Source organism: Hordeum vulgare, chromosome 7H, assembly GCF_904849725.1.
Source record: "Hordeum vulgare subsp. vulgare chromosome 7H, MorexV3_pseudomolecules_assembly, whole genome shotgun sequence".
In the NCBI taxonomy this organism is placed as follows: Eukaryota; Viridiplantae; Streptophyta; class Magnoliopsida; order Poales; family Poaceae; genus Hordeum; species Hordeum vulgare.
The window spans coordinates 434,120,390-434,142,835 of record NC_058524.1 but is presented as its reverse complement, the minus strand read 5'-3'; the positions used below and the strand labels follow the sequence as shown (position 1 = coordinate 434,142,835).

Genomic DNA, 22,446 nt, shown 5'->3' with positions numbered 1-22,446 from the left:
CCCCTTACGAAGTAACACATAAACTAGGGTTTAAGCTTCTGTCACTCTAGCAACCCATCATCTACTTACTACTTCCCAATTCCTTCCTCTAGGCCCAAATAATGGTGAAGTGTTATGTAGTCGACGTTCACATAACACCACTAGAGGAAAAACAACATACAACATATCAAAATACCGAACGAATAACAAATTCACATGACTATTATTAGCATGACTTATCCCATGTCCTCAGGAACAAAAGTAACTACTCACAAAGCATAATCATAATCATGATCAGAGGTGTAATGAGTAGCATCAAGGATCTGAACATAAACTCTTCCACCAAGTAATCCAACTAGCATCAACTACAAAGAGTAATCAACACTACTAGCAACCTTACAAGTACAAATCGGAGTCGCAAGACGGAGATTGGTTACAAGAGATGAACTAGGGTTTGGAGAGGAGATGGTGCTGATGAAGATGTTGATGGTGATGAGTCCCCTCCGATGAGAGGAGTGTTGGTGATTACGATGGCGACGATTTCTCCCTACGGGAGGGAAGTTTCCCCGGCAGGATCGTCCTGCCGGAGCTCTAGATTGGTTCTGCTCAAGTTCCGCCTCGTGGAGGCGGCGAAACCACGAAAAAGCTCCCTTCTGAAAAAAATTTCCTGGACGAAACCCTCCATATAGCAAAAGAGGGGAGCAAGTGGGCCAGTGGGCTGCCCACAAGCCCCCATGGCGCGACCTGGGGGCGCCATGCAGGCTTGTGGGCACCCCCTCGTGCCCCTCCGGCACTTCTTCGGCCCAGTATTTTTTATAAATTGGGAAAAAATCTCCGTTGATTTTCACGGCGTTTGGAGTTGCGTAGAATAGGTATCTCAACTTTTCTCCACTTTCAGGCCAGAATTCCAGTTGCCGGTATTTTCCCTCTTCATGTAAACCTTGCAAAATAAGAGAGAAAAGGCATAAGAATAGTACCGTGAAGTGAAATAACAGCAAAAGAAGCGATAAATAACAACATGAAAACATGATGCAAAATGGACGTATCACAGCTATATTTTTATTCACCACATTATATGTGTTTTGCTTGGAGCGTCTTGTATCGTAGGAGTCTTTTCTTTTTGTCGTGTCACAATCATCCTTACTACACACCTTTTGAGAGAACATGCACTCATCGTGATTTTGCTAGAATGCTCATAGTGCTTCACTTATATCTTTTGAGCTAGATAATTTTGCTCTATGTGCTTCACTTAGATCTTTTAGAGCACGGCGGTGCGTGACTTGGTAGTTGGCTTGTGCTATGAAAGTAGTCCCCAAAGGTCATAGGTACCCAAAGAGGATACAAAAACCTCCATCTTCATGTGCATTGAGTAGAAAGAGAAGTCTTGATTCCTCTCAATTAGTTTTGAGACGTGGATTTGGTAATATTAAGAGTTATGTTAGTAGGGTGTTGTGAATCTAGAAATACTTGTGTTGAAGTCGGAGCATAATTGATCTATTGATTGTCATCCTTTGTGTTGCGGTCGGGATCGCGCAATGGTTAACACCTACCAACCCTTCCCCTAGCAGTATGCGTTTAGCACTTTGTTTCGATTACTAATAAAAACTTTCGCAACAAGTATGTGAGTTCTTCATGACTAATGTGAGTCCATGGTATAGATGCACTTTCACCTTCCACCATTGCTAGCCTCTCTAATGCCGCGCAATTCTCGCCGGTGCACAAACCCACCATATGCCTTCCTCAAAACAGCCACCATACCTACCTACTATGGCATTTTCATAGCCATTCCGAGATATATTGACATGCAACTCCCACCGTTCTGTCTCATGACTTGTGTCGTCACTCTCATATTGCCATTGCATGATCGTAAGATAGCTAGCGAGATGTTTCAACGTCATACGCCAAGCTAGATCGTTGCACATCCCGGTACACTGCCGGAGGCATTTCCTATAGAGTCGTCATCGTTCTGAGCTCTGAGCTGTGAGTAAATAAAAGTGTGATGATCATCATTATTAGAGCATTGTCCCATGTGAGGAAAAAAAGAGGCCAAAGATCCCAAATAAAAAAAGAGAAAAAAGAGATGCCCAAGAGCCCAAATAAAAATAGAGAAAAAGAGAGAAGGGACAATGCTACTATCTTTTTCCACACTTGTGCTTCATAATAGCACCATGTTCTTCATGATTGAGAGCCTCTCGTTTTGTCACCACCATATGCTAGTGGGAATCTTCATTATATAACTTGGCTTGTATATTTCAATGATGGGCTTCCTCAAAATTGCCCTAGGTCTTCGTGAGCAAGCAAGTTGGATGCACACCCACTAGTTCTCCTTTTGAGCTTTCACATACTTATAGCTCTAGTGCATCCTTTGTATGGCAATCCCTACTCATTCACATTGATATCTATTAATGGGCATCGCCATAGACCTTTGATACGCCGAGTCAATGTAACCATCTCCTCCCTTTTTGTCTCACAACCACCACCACAATCTATTCCACTTATAGTGTTATATCCATGCCTCACGCTCATGTATTGCGTCATAGTTATAAAAGGTTTGAGAAAGTAAGAGTGCGAAAACAATAACTTGGCCAATACCGGGGTTGTGCATGATTTAAATTAGTTGTGTGGGGATGATGGAGCATAGCCAGACTATATGATTTTGTAGGGATAACTTTCTTTGGCCTTGTTATTTCGAAAGTTCATGATTACCTTGCTAGTTTGCTTGAAGTATTATTGTTTTCATGTCAATAGAAAACTATTGTTTTGAATCTTACGGATCTGAACATTCATGTCACATGAAAGAATTTACAAAGGACAACTATGCTAGGTAGCATTCCACATCAAAAATTCAGTCTTTATCACTTCCCTACTCGAGGACGAGCAGGAGTTAAGCTTGGGGATGCTTGATACGTCTCCAACGTATCTATAATTTTTTGATGGTTTCATGCTATTATCCTGTCAAACTTTGGATGTTTTGTATGCCTTTTATATCTTTTTGGGACTAACTTATTAACTCAGTGCCAAGTGCCAGTTCCTGTTTTTTCCGTGTTTTTGACCCCTTTCAGAGGAGGATTTTAAACGGAGTCCAAACGGAATGAAACTTCCAAAAAGTTTTTTTCCGAAACAGAAGAAGATCGGGAAACTTGAGAACCAAGGCCGTGCCTCCCAGGCTTGTGGGATCCCTGGGCCACCTCTGCCCTAGGTATTTCGCCTATATATTCCCAATAATTCCAGAAAAATTAGGAGATCATCGAAAGTACTTTTGCGCCGCCGCAAGCTTCTGTCTCCGCAAGATCCCATATGGGGCACGTTCTGGTGCCCTGTCGGAGGGGGGATTCGGATACGGAGGGCTTCTTCATCAACACCATGACCTCTCCGATGATGCGTGAGTAGTTCACCATAGACCTACAAGTCCATAGATAGTAGCTAGATGGATTCTTCTCTCTCTTGGATCTTCAATACAAAGTTCTCCATGATCTTCATGGAGATCTATCCGTTGTAATCTTCTTTTGCGGTGTGTTTGTCGAGACCCGATAAATTGTGGATTTATGATCAGATTATTTATGAATCTTATTTGAGTTTCTTCAGATATCTCTTATGCATGATTTCATATCCTTGTAATTCTCTTCGAGTTGTGGGTTTTGTTTGGCCAGCTTGATCTATGATTCTTGCAATGGGAGAAGTGCTTGGTTTTGGGTTCATACTGTGCGGTGACCTCACCCAGTGACAGAAGGGGTAGCGAGGCACGCATCGTGTTGTTGCCATCAAGGGTAAAAAGATGGGGTTTCCATCATTGGTTTGAGTTTATCCCTCTACATCATGTCATCTTGCTTAAGGCGTTACCCTGTTCGTCATGAACTCAATACACTAGATGCATGTTGGATAGCGGTCGATGTGTGGAGTAATAGTAGTAGATGCAGAAAGTATCGGTCTACTTGTCTCGAACATGATGCCTATATGTATGATCATTGCCTTAGATATCGTCATGACTTTGCGCGGTTCTATCAATTGCTCGACAGTAATTTGTTCACACACCGTAATATTTGCTATTTTGAGAGAAGCCTCTAGTGAACACTATGGCCCCCGGGTCTACTTCACACCATATTTTCAGCCTTACACTTTTTCTTCGTTGCACTTTCCGCCTTCAGATCTCACTTTGCAATCAATCTTGAAGGGATTGAAAACCCCTTTATAGCGTTGGGTGCAAGCTCTTTTGTGTTTGTGCAGGTAGTCCGGACTTGACGATATTCTCCTACTGGATTGATACCTTGGTTCTCAAACTGAGGGAAATACTTACTGCTCCTGTGCTGCATCGCCCTTTCCTCTTCAAGGGAAAAACCAACGCAAGCTCAAGAGACGACAGAAGATTTATGTCGTCATAGCACGTAGCAAGGACCTATTGGAAAAACTCGTAGGCATTGGATCGGTGATGGATGATTATGCCGGATGTTATTCATCATGCAACATTTATAACACGGAGAGATGTGTAACTAGCTCCAGTTCGTCAATGTAATGTAGGAATGTATTCCGTATGTAGTGATACGTGCTTAGGGAAAAGAACTTGCATGACATCTATTGTCGATCCCTCCCGTGGCAGCGGGGTCCTAATGGAAACTACGGGATATTAAGGTTCTCCTTTTAATAAAGAACCGGACCAACGCATTAACACTTGGTGAATACATGAACTCCTCATACTATGGTCATCTCCGGGAGTGGTTCCGGCTATTGTCACTCCGGGGTTGCCGGGTCATAACACATAGTAGGTGACTACAACTTGCAAGATAGGATCAAGAACACACATATATTGGCGACAACATAATAGGTTCAGATCTGAAATCATGGCACTCGGGCCCTAGTGACAAGCATTAAGCATGGCAAAGTAGTAGCAACATCAATCTCAGAACATAGTGGATACTAGGGATCAATCCCCGTCAAAACTAACTCGATTACATGATAGATCTCATCCAACCCATCACCGTCCAGCAAGCCTACGATGAGGTTACTCACGAACGGTGAAGAGCATCATGGAATTGGCGATGAAGGAAGGTTGGTGATGACGATGGCGACGATCTCCCCTCTCCGGAGCCCAGAACGGACTCCAGATCTGCCCTCCACAGGAAGAACATCAGGTGGCGGCACCTCCGTATCGTAAAACGCGATGAACTCTTCTCCTTGATTTTTCCGGCCAAAGGAGGATATATAGAGCTGGAATTGGAGGCGGCGGAGCCCCGAGGGGCTCACAAGCCTGCCAGGCCCGGACAGGGGGGCTTGTGAGCTCCTGGCTTCGTCCCTCCAGGTGATTCTTGCGCGAGTATTTTTTATATATTCCACAAAAAATCCTCGTAAATTTCCAGGTCACTCCGAGAACTTTTATTTCTGCGTAAAAACAACACCATGGCAGTTCTGCTGAAAACAGCGTTAGTCCGGGTTAGTTCCATTCAAATCATGCAAATTAGAGTCCAAAACAAGGGCAAAAGAGTTTGGAAAAGTAGATACGACGGAGACGTATCGTGGCGCAAATTGCGGCAACGGCCGGGACCCTCAACTGTGAGAGTCCTCATGTCTCTCATATTCCTCACTTGAGGCTTTCAGTAGGATTAGGCTTGGGTTGAGCATCATGAGGAAATTCATTCCAAAGTGTTACCTCGACCCCTTTTAACAGTACGGTGTTCCTATGACTCAAGAGTGAAGAAAATAAAACAGAAAGAATAAATCTTCATGTTTCAAAGTCTTCAGACTGATTTTCTTCAGGACACACCGAATTCCTCATCTTCGATATCTTCATGAGGAATATCAATTTCATCGCAATTTCTTCGTGATTCAATTCTTCAACAGAAGACCAATTTCTTCAGCCGAATATATACATTTTTAGGGGTTGATATTCATCGAATATTTCAAACTCCTCACCGACTTATAGATCCTGTGTACACTCACGAACACATTAGATACTTAACCTATAAGTCTTCAAACCACCAAAATCACTAAGGGGCACTAGATGCACTTACAATCTCCCCCTTTTTGGTGGTTGATGACAATTAGGTTAAGTCTTCAACGGGGATAAAAATATGAAGTGTAAATACTCATTTTGAGGAAATTGAAATCAAGATAGAGAGAGACTCCCCCTGAAGATGTGCATATTTTGAGGATTTTGCTTTTCGCAGCAAATGCACATTGATGATTTATATCATGGAGATCTCCCCCTGAGTCTTGTAAATCATGCATACATATGACATATAATACGAAGAATTTGAGGATGTATGATGAGAAATGGTATCTGACGAATTCGAGCATGCGTGCATTAATATTTTTAGGAATAATCATGTAAAGAAAAACGTTCAAAAAGCGTCAGAGTACCATCGGGCTTAAGTTACAACTCATTACATAAAACACTTCAGAAGAACCAAGAGTTTGTAACTTAATAAAGTTCATAAGCCCCAAAATATATCCCGCGTGAAGACTAACTCTTGGATTTCTCCCCCTTTGTTATCAAGTGACGAAAAGGGATAAAACTGAGGACTAACGCCCCATGAAGACTTTCACTTCTTGGCAGTTGAGGAAGACGCGTGACGATTCTCGGGAGCAGGCTTCCTCCTTGGACCAGTGGCAGTGTCTTCTTGGTATTCATCAGGATCTGCAGTGCAGAATGAAGAAAAGGAACTGTCCTCAAGGTCTGGAACTGGAATTGGCTTGAATTTCTTCTTTGGTGGTCATGACTAGTCAAAGTCTTGTGTAAACTCCAATTCTTCAAGTTCTGTTGGAGTCTTCCAATGAGCCAGTGTGGCCCAGGTGCAATCAAAAACCTCATGAAGATAGTGGTGATTAATCTTCACTGCATTATGAGTCTCACTGAGGGTTTTCACAATGGCACCGAATTGGCGTTTGACCCATTTGTGATTGCGATCGACCTTCTGATGAAGACTGAGGAGTAGCTCCCTGTTAGTCATTATCCTTGGGGCAACTGGGCTTGGCGGCTCCTGGGTTTCAGTATCATCCCATGAAGAATATGCATCTGGTTCACGAAACTGGCCATCAAGGGGTCGACGTCCTTCATCGATCGTAGACTTGCCTTTTCCTTCAACTAGCTCGAAAGTCTTCTTGTTGACTCTGATTGGAGGCATACATCCAAGGTGATTATTGAAATCAGCATGATAGTTGATGCCTGACCTGCGTCTGATGAATCTCATTATCCATGGAGCGTAAATCTTCAGGTCAAAAGGTGACATAGCATTGTCAGCCAGAGTCCTCAAGAATAAGTCGTGAAGGTTTATGGGGATGCCATGGATGATGTTGAAGAGGATATTCTTCATGATGCCTACAACAGCTTCATCATCATCATGGCCCTTGATTGGAGCAAGAACACTGCAGAGAATCCTGTAGACAATCCTAGGTTCATACTTCAGATCTTGGACTAGGAAGGTCGTTCTTGGTGGTTGATCCTTGGCCAGAGACTTCATGAGGACTTCCATCAGCTTATTGGGCAGCTCTCTTTCATCATACATCTTCACATCATGTTCTGAAGGAATTGAAACAGGAAGTACTCGCAGCAGCTCATTTGCAGGGGCCTTGAAGTGTGTATGCTGCGTCATCCAATCCAGCACCCAAGTGTTGACATATGTTGGATCTCCAGAGATGTGCAAAGTTGCATAGAATTGAAGAACGATGTCGCTGTTCCAATCACAAATATCAATGCAAAGTGGCAACAGTCCTGCTTCATGAAGAACGTTGAGGACCGGAGCAAAGCAAGGAATTTCTTCAAGCTCAACATGAGGAATATGCATGTGCTGAAATATTTTATTTCTTCCACAGAGCACAGATGCATAATAGTTGAGCTGAGTCCTTGTCCAAAACTTCATGTGCCTGATGCGAGGCTTTTCATAAGGGTTATCTCCGATGAAATACATGCGTTCTTCATAGAACACTTCCTTCTCAAACTTTGGCCTCTTGGAGAAGGGCTGATGCTGCATAGGCTGAAGATTTTGCTGCTTCCCTTGAGGAGAGACGATCATGGCAGTCTCCGTATCGACAACCACAATAGCAGTTTCTGTATTTGGCGCAGGAGCATTTTCGTCAGCATGCTCCTCAGGATGAGGAATTTCATCAGCCTGTGCCTCAGGTTGAGGGTTTTGCTCAGGATGCGGAATTTCTTCAGCCTGAACTTCAGGTTGAGGATTTCGCTCAGGATTAGGATTTTCCTCGGGCCGAGGGTCTTCTCCTTGGTTTTACTCAACTTGAGGAATTTGCTTGGAGGAGGAGCCAAATTCTTCAGCTGTTGCAGCCGATCCTTGAGCAGGTTCTTCAGGAGGAATGAATGTCTGAGGACTATCATCAATTTGAATTTCCTCATCTGTGTGTTCCTCCGACTCAGCAATCTTCATTTCCTCATCAGTCAGATGCTTCTTGTCTTTGCTTTCGAAGAGAATCATAGCGTAGGATGGAGCAATCTTGAGAGGCACAGCATCCAAAGGAGCATTTTCATCAAGAGATTTTAGGCGCTTGGCCTCTGTTGATTCTGGTGTTGAAGAAGCTTTCCTTTTCTTAGCTTCTTTTTCTCCAGCCCTGGTTTTCTTCACGTCTGATGCACACGGAGTCATTTTCTTCACCTTTGAGGATTTTGGTGACGGCATTTTATCTTCACGAGGCGGAGCCGTATCTGTCCTAGCACTTTCCTCAGCTGAAGCATTTTCTTCAGTTGGAGCAGATTCATCAGCTGGCTTAGATGCATCAGCTGGAATATCCTTAGCTATTTCCTCAATAGCCGGTGCATCAGCATGGCTTTATTGAGGCATTTCCTCAGCAGGGGTTGCTTGTTCTTCCTCTAACTTGGGCTGATGTGGTTTTGCTGGAGGGGCAGCCTTTTTGTTCTAATCATCAACTGCGCTGGTTGCAAACTTGATGAAGTTGTTCTTGAGACTTTGACGATCAGATAACTTGGTATACTTGTTTGTCAAAGTCTTCAGTTCTTCCTCGGTTGACACAAGAGCATCAGGCGTCAGTCTGAGGAGATTTTGTCTGAGGAATTTCTCCTTCTTCAGCTTTGCAGCCTTTGCTTGTTTGGCTTGCGTCTCTTTCCACTTGGCCTCGTTGATGAATGTGGCCACCATATGGCTTATGCCCGGGGGAAGCTTCAAGTCATCAATGGGTGTGTTAGGGTCATGATACCAAACATTGATGTAGTCCAACAAGACTTTTGGGTCCATGGCCAGAGGAATGGCGCTGCCTCAAGCTTGAGCGCCCCGTTCTTGCTTGTTTCTGATGATTGCTTGCAGTGTCTAATCATCAAATTCATCACTTCCTTCTGATGCAGAAGGTACTTTGATGACTTTGCTTGGGCTGGGTCTGTTTCCTCTTCCAGCAGTCATCTTAGTCTTCAACGGTGTTGCTGAAGACTTTGTCTCTGAGCTCGTGGCAGATGGAACAGAGGAGCTGGAGATAGTAGGCAGTTGCTTCACAAGCTGCTTGTGTTCAGGCTTTGAAGCCTGTGTGGTTGTTGAGGGTTTTGGCGCAGATGCTGGCGCGGCCTTCTGAAGCATTTCTCTTGAGGCTTTGAAGCCTTTGATTTCTGTGGCACAGGCTTCACTTGAGGAATGGTCGTGCCAGAAGTTTCAGCAGCTGAGGAGGTGGCTGCGGCAGCAGCAACAACATATTCTTCATTGAATTTCCTCACAACGGCTTCTGCTTGCTTCTGAAGCTTTGACAAGTGTTTGGTCTTTTCCTCAGGATAATCATCAATCGTCTTGAGGCTTGAAGGATGGGCATTCTAATGATCCTCGAGAGGAGGCCTTTTGCCAAGTGGCTTAAGAACGAATTTCTTCGCGTACTTTGGAGTGACAAATCGGTATTCCTTCCACTCCTTAGCCCACCCACGTTCTATCTTTTGGAGCCTTATTTTCCTCTTGGGCATTGATTCTTGCTCATGTGGTGTGCAATAGTCCAAGTATATATCCTCAGGGATATCAATGGCAGTGTTTTGTTCGAGCTTCTTGCCACCCTTTTGCTTCCTGTCATCTTCCATTTTCTTCAGCTGAGGCTTTTGCTGAGGAAATTGAGCTCTTGAGGATTCTGATGATACTGGCAGATTTTCTTCAAGAAACGCTGCAAATGAGTTAAGTTGATGAGAATCTAGAGATTCATCAGCTGACATTTTTGTACCTGTGAACAGAGTATAGTTGCGAGGAATTTGGAGAGGTCATATGCGTTCTCAGATTTGAAGAAATTGAAAAAGATTAAAGTTGAGGAATTTGACCAGTGGGTTGAGGAATTTGGCTAACCACTCTGATCTTGGGTTCTAGAGTTGTACAGATTCGAAAATTTGCATAATTGAGGAATCACGTGAAGAATTTTAGTTGCTTAGTGAAATGTGTTTGAGGGATAAGCAATGTTTGAGGAATAGAGACTGATAGACACTGAGGAAAACATATTCCACGAATCTAAGGTAAAATAGTAGATTGAAAGGGTCTGTAAAAATAGGATTTTATTTACCCTATATAGCACGCACGAAGAACAGAAGAAGTAGCAGTAGATGCTCTTCGGTGCGAGTCCACTGCGCCCTAACTTGGCGACAGAAGACGGCTATGGCGGCGGCGGACGAAGACGTTCCGGTTCCGGCGTGATTTCGACGATGGAGAGGTCGAGGCAGTGAAGTTCTTCCTCACCGGCGGCAAAACTTCTAGCGATGGCGCTAGGTCTTTGCCGTAGCGGAGAGGAGATCGAGAGAGAACGAAGAGTTTTGACCGGAGGGGGTAAGGACATATTTATAGCTCAGGTGAAAACTGTCCGGCCGATTCTTTCGGACCGAACTGCCCGTGCCCTTTCGTATCCGTAGGACACGTGTAGCTACCATTTAAAGCGGTGGAGATCGTGCTTATCTGATCGTGGGAAGTGGGGTTCAGTTACTGAACAGCTATGGTATAACCCCAGGCCTAGTAGTAACATACCGTGCAATTCCTTTCTACATACTACGAAGTACTCGAAAATTTGGAAGTTCATAATTGAAGCTAGCTCTAACTTGTAGCTTACAACACAACTAAGTGTATGCTGACCTGCGTAGCAAGATCATCATCCTCTTAGAGCAACTCTAGCAGACCCCGCATCCCGCCGGCCCGCAAAATGCATTTGCAGTTCACGCAAAACAGCTTTTGCGGGCTGGCACAGATGCAGACCCCCCAAACGGATCCGTAAAAAAGTATATTCGCGGAATATACTTTTTTATGGGTCGGCTTTGCGGGGTCTGCTCTTTGCGCCGCTGCTTCCCGCATATCATCAGCCCCCAAATATCAAATACAACACAATTCAACAGTCGAAAACAAACTGAATTATTCGAATCAAACAAAATACAATAATCATCCGCATTACACATAATTATTCAAAACTTGTCATGAATACAAATACAAATGAATACAAAAATAAGTCACTGTCCAGCCCTTTGCCAATGGTGTTCAATGAGATCTTTCTGAAGTTGAAAGTGGGTGTGTACATTTTCAATCTCCTTGTATGTCTGAAGAAAAGCTCTAATGTGGTTTGGGTCTCTAGCTGGGTTGACGCGTCTACCCACATTGTCGTAAAAGAATTCTAAGTTCAATCCTCTCTCAACTTCAAGAATCATATTGTGCAGGATAACACAACATGTCATGATGTTCTTCAAGGTTTTCTTATCCCAAAAACGAGCAGGACCACGAATAATGGCAAACCTAGATTGCAAAACACCGAATGCTCTTTCAATGTCTTTGCGGGTTGCCTCTTTCACCTTTGCAAATTCACATTGTTTTTTTTGGGTTCTTCGATGCTCTTGACAAATGTGCACCAAGGAGGGTATATACCATCTGCAAGATAGTACCCCTTTGTGTATTCATGCCCATTGATAGTGTAGTTGCAAGCAGGAGCATCACCACTAGCAAGCCTAGCAAACAAATGAGACCGTTGCAACACATTGATATCATTGAGAGTGCCCGGCATACCAAAAAAGCAATGCCAAATCCATAAATCCTCGGATGCTACGGCCTCTAGCACAATTGTTGCATCACGGGACTTGCCACAATACATTCCTTGCCAAGCTTTGGGGCAATTTTTCCAATTCCAATGCATACAATCAATGCTACCTAGCATGCCAGGCCAACCTCTCCTCTCATTAGATGCCATCAATTTCTTTGTGTCATCTTCATTGGGTGCCCGAAGATACTCAGGACTGAAGACACGGATGATCACTTTCGCAAATCTACGCACAGACTCAATTGTGGTATCTTCACCAATGCGAAGATACTCATCGGCATAGTCAGCTGGAACGCCATATGCAATCACCCGCATAGCTACGGAGATTTTTTGATATGCACTAAATCCCTTTAAGCCCGCGACATTCCTTCTTTGAGTAAAATACCGACAATTTTCCTCGCAAGCTTGAAATTTTTCACAAAGAGGGATCGACGCATTCGGTACCTTCTCCGGAAGAGGTGCGGAGGATATGTAGGATTCTCCGTGAAATAGTCTTGCATCAACATCTCGTTCCCAAGATGGCGATTCCGAGGAATGCACAAACGCCCGACAGTCGATCCTTGCCTCCTCTCCGGTTCTCGTCTTCATGCTCCTTCACGAAAAGCCCCATGACTAATGTTTTCTGACGAAAGGTCGCAAGCGTGGTCTCAACATCCGAGCCGTCCGAATCGGATGGATCGGATAGTAGGAACTTCTCGCACGGGGTCAACTCCATCTTCTCGCACAGCTCGCAAAAACCACAAAAAAGGTACTAACCGGCGGCGGGTGATCCCGGGCGGCGATGAGGCGGTGGTCGATCCCCGGCGGCGGCGACTCTTCTCTTCTCGCCGGATCCGGAGGGGCGGTGCAGCGGCTCGCCTATAGATAAGGCCGGAATCGCCGGCGGCGGGCGGGCGGAAGCAAGGGCGGGGCGGCGGCGAAAGGAGGGGGAAAATAGCGCAGGCTGAAATGTCCCTCCCGCCAACTGCTTCTCTGTGATGCAGGGCACTGCAACCGCGAGGGGGAAACCTGTGTTTTCCTAGGTTGGGGTCGGGAATTTGCCGCGCCCCCTAAAATTTTTTACGGGCCGGGGCGGGATGCGGGGTCTGATCGGGCAGGCTTTTCTGCCCCGACCCGCATTTTGGCAGTTATTTTGCGGGTCGGGGGCGGATGCGGGGTCTGCTAGAGTTGCTCTTATACCATTTGCCGCTAAACCCTAACTGCCAACTATATAACATTTTCTACTTGCACAAATTAATAAAGACTTGGGTTATTTTCCCTAATTTATTGTTCAATTTAAATGCACAGATCTAGGAGCCTTCCTGTTTCCCTTTTGGTAGACTATGGGTGCTTAAGTCACTCCTAAGTTTTGTTGCTACATTTTAGTGTTTTCTACTATCTGCTTCGAGTTACAGGGTAAGTCCAGGTGTTTGCACTCATGCATGTGTACCGTGGGGAGGGAGATGAAGTTCATGCACAAATGTAGTTTATAGGCACTTAACGTGTTTACCTACGAGTATGGAGACCTAAGGTAGTACAAGTGTTAGGTGTTTTGTCTAAATGCAGGAAAACTTATATGTTGCATCCATCGATGAACAAATATGTAAAAACTTCTGTTTGCATCTATCAATAAACAAGGGGCTTACTTTTGAACCACCTCAACTATATATGATCACCTATGTTATCAACTTGTTATGCGTTTATATGGGCTTATTACTGTGATTACATCTTTTCTTTTACTGTCACTTATATTATACTTAGGCCTACTACACATGCGTGATACAACATCCGACTCGGCAGAAGCACCCAGCTGGACTGGACAACCACGTCGTGCGCGTGCTGGAGGCCTAGTAGAAGGAGGTGCATGTGCGGTGTTTGCATCTTTGACCTCGCTGCACCCTAGAATCGAGTCACATCATTGTGGTATGCGTTTTACTATTTGTCTCAGTGTGTATTCCATGGTTCACAACACATGTACCGTTAATTTACATTGCCTGATTTGGATAAAAGCTATTCCTTAAGCCTGTCAAAGGTTATTTGACAGCACTGCCCCGAGCTGCTAATTTGTGCCTACACACCTGTATTCATTATCTTTAATGAATTCTGCACAAAAATTGGTTTGTTGGCTTGTTCACTGTCATAATGCTTCTGATGTTTTATGTTCAAGTAAATAAAACATACTCCCTGTGTAAACATATACAAGACGTTTAGTGGCCTAAAATGTCTTACATTTATTTATACAGATAGTAGTATACATTGTTTATTCCCCCTTTTTAAATTTGAACTACTTATTACCCTCAACTAAGATTGGTTCAGTGAATTATGCTCTAGATTATATGTACTACTATGTATAATACTCTGGCTATTTCTTTTGTTCCAGTTGTAAATTCTATTGCAAGTTCCTTACTTGTATGTACATGTTTGCAAGCAATTAGAGAAGAAAGGGGACAGAAGGGTCGATTGTCAATCTAACACTGCACAAACTTCCTTTCATGTGACACCACAGGTGACGCCCCATGCACCAGTATCCGACTAATGGATGAATGCTTCATTACTGTCTGATTTGCTACCACCTTCGGGGACATATCAAAATATACCTAACTTCAAGAAGATTCAATACCCACCATAAAATATTTTAAAGGCTCATAACTAGAAAAAATAATTGCAGGAATAGTGAGATACCGCATTTTTGAATCATGAAAGGCTTGATAATTAGATAAAGTAGAAGCATGCGTTAAAGGAACATTTTCCCCATGAAACTCGATACATGACATTTACTAAAATACCTTTTATCATCATGGGCACACAAGCGACATCTTGATAAGGTAGCAACATGTACATATATATTTCATGACAACAACCGGTCACTCAACTAATATGAAAAAAAGGAAAAACCTGGAAATTGCTTTTGGAGCTCAGTCTTTGTGGAGGCCTTTAAATTTGAAATCCAAAATCCATAAAAATTTCATATGTTTACATTTAAAAAAAATCAAAAAACAATATAGAGATAAGGGAGGACGTAACACACACGTGTGTAAATTTCCAGGAAAAAATACGTTGAAATGAAGCATGTACAAAAAAGAAAAATCTGAAGCTTTTTAACACATGGTATTATTCATTGTCGCAGGCCATGAATTTGTCTTTTTTATGTAGATCATATTTTAATGTATTTCATCTTAAAAATTCACACATATACACGTAACATCCTTCTTTACTTGCATTCATTTTAGATTTTTTTGAAACTAAATATTTGAAATTTGATTTTAATTTTTTTTCAAGCTCCACGATGCTCGGCCTTCAAAGTCCGTTCTCCAAAAAACCATGTTATCAAACACACCCAAATTCGTATCTTTGCGTATATGACGCTTTAGAACAATGCTGAACCATCATAATAAGAGCGAAAAACATATAAGTACAAAAGGAAAGACAAAAAATGCTTTGTTTTTTCAATTACAATCACGTACACCTCCGTCCTAAATATACGATATTTTAAAGATTTCATTATAAACTACTCCCTTTATTTTAAAATAAGTTTTTAAGCTAAGAAAAGATAAAAAAAATAGGTCTATATACATCTATATGTAGTGCATATTAAAATCTTTAGAAAATATTATATTTGGGAATGGAGGAAGTATTATTTACTGCACGCGAACTAACTCAAATACGCGTCTCTCCATGGCACACATAAGATCTTGAGCTTTAGAAGTAAAAATTATTTATAGTGTGCTTGTGGAATCCTTTACAATCACGTACTCCCTCTGTTCCTAAATATAAGTTTTTAGAGATTTTACCAGTGAACCTCGTATAAAGTAAAATGAATAAATTTACCGTCTAAAACATGTTTACATGCATTCATATGTAGTTTCTTAATGAATTCTCTAGAAATGCTTATATTTAAGAACGGATAAAGTATTATTCACTACATGTGAACTAAGGCCCTGTTTGGAACCATAATAGATCATGATAATCTGAATTATGAAGATAGATTATATAATCTGGTTTATAAAAATAATCTAGGTGGACATGTTTGAAGTCCAGATTATATAAATTGTAATTCAGGTCTTACATTGCATAATGACCTGTCTGCCCTCTGTTTTTTTAAAAGAGAAGGATGGTGGTGGTAGGAATGCAATTATCTCCAACTTTACAAGGGTAATGGGTCATTAGCAATCCATAATCTGATTTTAGCTGGTGTAGAATAGATTATGAGTTTTTAATAATCTATCCATCTAGTTTTTATAATCTACATCATAATCTGTTCTATTTGGAGACAGAATAGATTATAAAAACTGGATTATATAATCTGGGTGGTTTCAAACAGGGCCTAACTCAAATACGTGTCTTTCAGTGGCGCATGTAAGATCTCGAGCTTTAGAAGTAAAAATTCTCAAAAATACTTATATTTAAAAACGGAGGGAGTATTATTCACTACCTGTGAACTAACTCAAATACGTGTCTCTCCATGACGCACGTAAGATCTTGAGCTTTAGAAGTAAAAATAAAAATACGCCTCCGACCACGCTTTTATATAACCAAGACAGGCCGGGACACGGGCTCCTCTCTCGCATATCCCCACAGGCGCCTCCACACCCCCGTACGAAAACCGGAGGCGAAAACCCTCAAACCCTAATCCCCATGGCGGACTCAGACGCATCGGCGCCGCCGCCAGAGGCAGCGCCCGAGGTGAAGATTCCAGTCGTAGACCTCGTCGACGCCGTGGAGGAAGACGCCGCATCTGACCCTGCGGCAGCCGCCCCCACGCCACCAGAGTCTGCCGAGGCCGATGGCGACCACAAGAGGAAGCTCGATGAGGTCGACGCGGGCGCGGAGGCGAACGGCGCCGGGGAGGACGCCAAGCGGCCGCGCGTGGAAGGCAACGGCGCAGGTTAATCTCTCTCGCACCCCACCCCTCTCTATCCACGTGCGCGTTGTACCTAGGGTTCAGTGTCTCGTCTCGGCGATGACCCTCTCGTTTCGGAGATGGTCGGTTTCGTCTTAAGCTTGGAATCGTAATCCGTCTGATCCGTTCGTTATCTCTGTTGGGATCAGATGCCGTGCAAAACAGCGAGTCCTTCGAGAAGCCCGAGGAGCCCGTCTCTGTGGTTACCGAGGGTGCGGCAGATGCCCAGAATGCTGAGGTTGCTCCTGCCGGCGATCTGCAGACAAGTTCTGAGGTCAAGCCACAGGAGGCCGCAACTGAAGCACCGCCACAACAGCAAGAAGGTGATGCAACCGGTGCCCTGCAGGAGACTACCCGCCTAATTGATGTGCCCAATACCAAGGTATAACAGTGTCATAGATGAAATCTGTTTTTTGTTGTCGGGTTCTGCTTCATATCAAAATTTGGTAGCCAGTATTCTGTGGGAAACACAAGAGGAAACATAGAAAGCATCAAATACAGAATAACATCCGTGTCTACTACTCCCTCTGTACCTAAATATAAGTCTTTCTAAAGATTCCACTAGTGGACTACATACGGATGTATATAGACATATTTTAAAATATAGATTCATTCATTTTGCTTCGTATGTAGACCACTAGTCAAATCTCTTAAAAGACTTATATTTAGGAACGGATGGAGTATTGATTTACACACGTAATTTGCTTATGCTGATGGTGGAAATTCGTGCAGGTCGGTGTTCTAATAGGAAAAGCTGGTGAAACAATCAGAAACCTGCAAATGAGCTCAGGCGCAAAGATCCAAATCACAAAGGATGCAGATGTTTCTTCAGATGCCATGACTCGTCCAGTTGAATTGGTTGGAACTGTCGAGAGTATTGACAAGGCCGAGCAGCTTATTAAGAGTGTTATAGCTGAGGTATGCTAAATATATCAACTTTCTCATGGGTTTGAAGTAGTTCACGTTCGCTGAACTTATATCTGTAGAAGTTCATCTCTAAGGCTCCATCCAATGCATATATTCCAGGCTGAGGCTGGCGGTTCCCCTGCCTTGATAGCCAAAGGTTTTGGGTCTGGTCAGTCAGGTTCAGAGCAGTTTGAGATGCTAGTCCCTGATAATAAGGTTAGTTTTCAATGTTGGCGAAGAATCAAACTGTTTTGTTTGCCTAACTGTTTTCTGATCTTGTCTATTTCTTAGGTTGGTTTAATTATTGGAAAAGGAGGCGAGACAATTAAAAACCTGCAAACCCGATCGGGTGCTCGAATCCAGGTAGACAATTTACATGTTATATTGGCATTTTAAACAATTATAGCTTATGTTAACTGAGGCTTGAGGGCGGCGGTAAATGTTGATGTAGTTAATTCCTCAACATCCTCCCGCGGGTACTACACTGACCGAAAGGACTGTACGTGTTACTGGCAATAAGAAGCAGATAGAAGCTGCAAAAGAGTTGATTAAGCAAGCCATGAGTCAGGTGATGCGATCCTGCTTTGTTCTTTTTTTGTTCATTATTGCTGTGGTGAAACCTCTGATGCTTGAGGCTGTTGTGATCCTGCCAGGCCTTATATCAATCCTTGCAGTTATCAACTCAGTAATGCTTTATTCTGTCAATTGCCCATATGTACATTTGTGCTGTGATTAGCTGCATGGTGCTTATACCTCTGTGATAAACGTAGTGATATGGATTTAGTGTTGTCGCAAAAAATGAAGTTTGTGTGTTATGCTACCTGGTACGTAATCATAGCATGTATGATTGCCTGTGTATTTCATTTTTATCTTGTCTGATTGGTACACATTTTTTAGCTACATCACCATTTTGGTAGTTTAATTGTATGTTATTCATGGCGCTATGCTAATATTGCTAATAAATGTGATGCACTTAATCCTCATAACTTCTCAAACATTTTTGTCAATTATGTTCAACTTGCTTTGTCTATGACCAGGACTGGAGATGTTTTGCCTGAAAGCAGAGTCTTTTTAGTTGTTTTTTGGAGTAAAACCTTTTATCTTCTGATAATAGAAACTGAAAATTCTCCTACCTGATGCCATTTTTATAACTTGCGTTGATGCTCCCATTTTAACATATACAACAGTTGTGGCTGTTCCATTCCAGCTCTGTATGTTGTAAATTTGAACATTGTTCATGTGTATATGAGCATCCTTTGGCGCAAGTGCATTCTTGATTAAATAGCAATTCGAAAATAGTCACTTCATCGTGCTTGGGGTGTTGTATTTTTGCCCCTTGCCCATTTATGGAATCTGAAGTATTGAGTATAGACTAATCTATGTCTTCTACAATGGGCCTGTATGACATTCTTGGTATATAGAAGTTCCTAACTGGACTGGAAGGTAAGTTCTCCGTTTGCCCTATTTTCCTTGATTGATCAATCAGTCAGTGACATGCAATCGGCTTGGTTGGGTTGTAATAGTTAGTTTTGCCCACATAACTTTGTTGTGGGGTATTTGTTACTGTTAGAGTTAATATTCTCCACCAAACTTCGCCCTGAAATATTAGTATGTCACCTTTTGTTTTGCATGTCACTATAAAATGCGAGTGTTGACAGCAACCTGCGCATCTTGTTATTGTGCTTTCATGTAGCATCAGTACGAACATAATGTGCAGTACGAACTAGGAATAGGAATAAATGGTTTGACTTCCAGTTAATAATGAACAGTTTGTATTTTGGACTTAGGAAAGTTGGATACAGTTACAGAAGCAATAATAGAAGAGCTCATGGTTCTAGTTTAACTAGCTTGCCCTCAATGTTTTTACCTGATCCTTGGCTCTGGCTTTACACATGGTTTGCTCAATTAGCCTCTTGATAACTCGATAAAATCTGATACTGTTTCCTATATCGGAAGTCGTAGCTGACACATCAGGTTCTGTCCCTTCCAGTTTCTGTGAATTATCTTTTGTTGAAGGTGCCAATTGCAGTTGGCTGGGTATACCAATGCAGATTCAGCTAGGCCTTCCTGATGGGGTCATCTCCTTCATCCGTTGCATCACAGCAGAGGGATATTGATTGTTGTCCCTTGCCCTTGTATGGTTTTTGTAGTTGGGGTAACTGGTAAGGCTGCTTATGGCTGAAACGGAAAGAAAAACAATCCTGCATTGGAAGGCTGCACCAATTGTATCATTGCCATGACAAGGATACTGCATCACCATGTCTAGGTTTGCTGAACTAAATTGTTTGCAACTCTATGTTGTCTGCAGAACCACATCTCTATAGCTGAAAAGCTGCGAACAATGTCACATCATTTATCTTAGTTTTATGATGTGTTGCCCCTCACAACTGCAGCCCCTCTCTGTCCCTTTATGAAGTTAGGGCATTAACCTTGTTATCATGTTGTGCTTTGCATGCGATCTTGCCATGTTTTTTATTTCTGAACTGTACGAAGATGTGGAAATATGTTGAATTGTACACATTGTTTCTTTCAATCTGTGAAGCTCCTGTTCCTTTAATTCTACTGAACGAATTTGATGGTCTTGTTGGTATTTGTATTCTAATAATAGTGTCTCATCTCATTGACATTATGTGTTTATTCATGGACTATGGTTGATCCTATTGTGCTTTGTGTTGTACTTTTCCCTTTAGCTGTCCACATAAGGGTATGAAATGTTCAAAGATGTATACTTGTATTTTCTCTCATGGAAGACTACTTTATTTGAATGCTGTAGCTATGAGAAGTTCTTTACTAGCACTTACTTGCAGGTTTATTGCTGTACAATGTTGTTACATCTTATATCTAGGCTTTGAACTGCCTTATTTGTCTTTGTCTTTGCCATTTACTTTTCTTGTTTGGTTTCTAACATACTTTTTTATACAGACATTTCCAAGAAACACAACTCAGTCTGGTGGCTATGGTCCGCAACATCACCACCCTCAGGGTCATGGCCCAGCTTCTCAGTGGGGGCCTCGTTCTCAACCACAGCAGTATGGATATCCACCAAGAGGGCCTCCTCAGAACGCGCCATACTCCCAACCTCCTTATGGTGGTTACCCACAGCAGCCACCACCAAGAGGTGGCATGGGCTGGGACCAGAGGCAAGGCCCTCCGCCTCACCAGGGTGGTGGTTATGACTACTACAAACAGGGATCTCAACCATACGAAAGCCAGCCACCAAACTACCCCCCTGGGCCAGGGAACTACAACAGCTATGGCCCATCACAAGCTCCAAGCTATGGACAGCCTCAGTATCCGCAGTCTGCACCTCCACAGAACTATGGTCCTGGATATGGTGATCCTAGGTACAGTGCTCCAGCGCCAGCCCAGCAGTACTATGGGCAGCCACCAGCCGGTCCGCAGCAAGGCTACCCTCAACAGCCAGATCCTTATGCTAGGCCTCCATATGGTGGACCTGGACAATGGCCACCCAGAGGCAGTGCTCCTGCAGATGGTGCTTACCAGGCACCACCCCCTACATCTTATGCTCCGCCAGCCCAGCAACCTCCTGCTTATGGTCAAACATACCCAACTGGACCTGATGGGTATGCTCAGCAGGGCTACCCGCAGCAGAGTGGGCAAGGGCCAGCAGCATATGGTCAGAGTGCTCCGGCAGGACAAGGGTACAGTCAGCAAGGCGGCTATGTGCAGTATCCTGCATCGCAGCCAGCATATGGTGATCAGTCAGCTCAAAACAATGCAAACTATGGTTATCAGGGAGCCCCGGCTGATCCCAACTATGGGAATGCCTACCCACAGTCAGGATATGCTGCTGCACCGACAAGTGGTCAGCCTGGATATGGTCAGGCAGGATACACCCAGCCACCAGCTACAAATCCGCCAAGTTACGATCAGTCTGCACCACCAGCAGCTCAAAGTGGCTATGCTGCACCTGCTGCAAACCCACAGCCTGCGGTTGCTAAGGGCGTGTCGCCTCAGCCTGCTACTGCTGCTGGATACGGCGGGCAGTGGACTGCCTGATTTCTGCTCTGAAGCCCCACTGACAGCAAGATATATTTGAAAGCTATGTTTTGTCACCTGCTGTTTTAAATCTTTGCCATGTTCCGCCAGGCTTGCCCTCTAAAAGTTTATACTCTCTGTAGTACTAGTAGATTGTTATATTAACTTTGAACTCCCTGTTTGAGTTGAGAACAAAAACCCTATTTCCAGTTAGAGTAATGTCTGCATGTCTTCCTTCTTTCATTGGTTTTGTTGTGCTTTAGCTATGTTCAGTCATCTGCTTGCTGATGCACTTTCTATCCTGTTTAGGGTTTTCGTCCCATTATTAATTTTAGTGACTGCTGCTGTGCCCATGTTATTTTAGAATGCGTTCTGTTTTAGAATGTCTTCTGTGCATTGTCAGCTCCAAGCCTCCAATTGAGGCAAAGTATTTATCAGCCGAGCCCATTCAGGAAATCTAAGAGCATCTATCAGGTCCGTGGATGCGTCTCCGCATGCCCGGTGGACAGCGTATGTTGTTGGTTCCTCATGTTGTGCTGCACATCCAGATACTTCAAATGCCAATCCTCAAATCCATGCATCTCGATCATCGGATTCAAATTATGGTTCAACAAATCGGACATGTTAAAATAATAAAATCAATCTTCTAGCGAGAAGGGGTGTTTGTTGGATGAGGATGGGGAAAAGGGCGGCGCTATACA

General features: G+C 43.3%; 1 protein-coding gene across 1 annotated transcript; it reads left to right on the top strand.

Annotated features, from left to right (window-relative positions):
• Positions 1–16,495: 16,495 nt before the first annotated feature.
• LOC123411206 (far upstream element-binding protein 1-like) lies at positions 16,496–21,958 on the top strand. Its single transcript, XM_045104150.1, has 7 exons — positions 16,496–16,825; positions 16,990–17,222; positions 17,573–17,758; positions 17,867–17,962; positions 18,038–18,109; positions 18,198–18,314; positions 20,669–21,958. Exons 1-7 carry the CDS (start codon positions 16,576–16,578, stop codon positions 21,764–21,766), a joined length of 2,052 nt encoding a protein of 683 aa, XP_044960085.1. The 5' UTR covers positions 16,496–16,575; the 3' UTR covers positions 21,767–21,958.
• Positions 21,959–22,446: the final 488 nt, after the last annotated feature.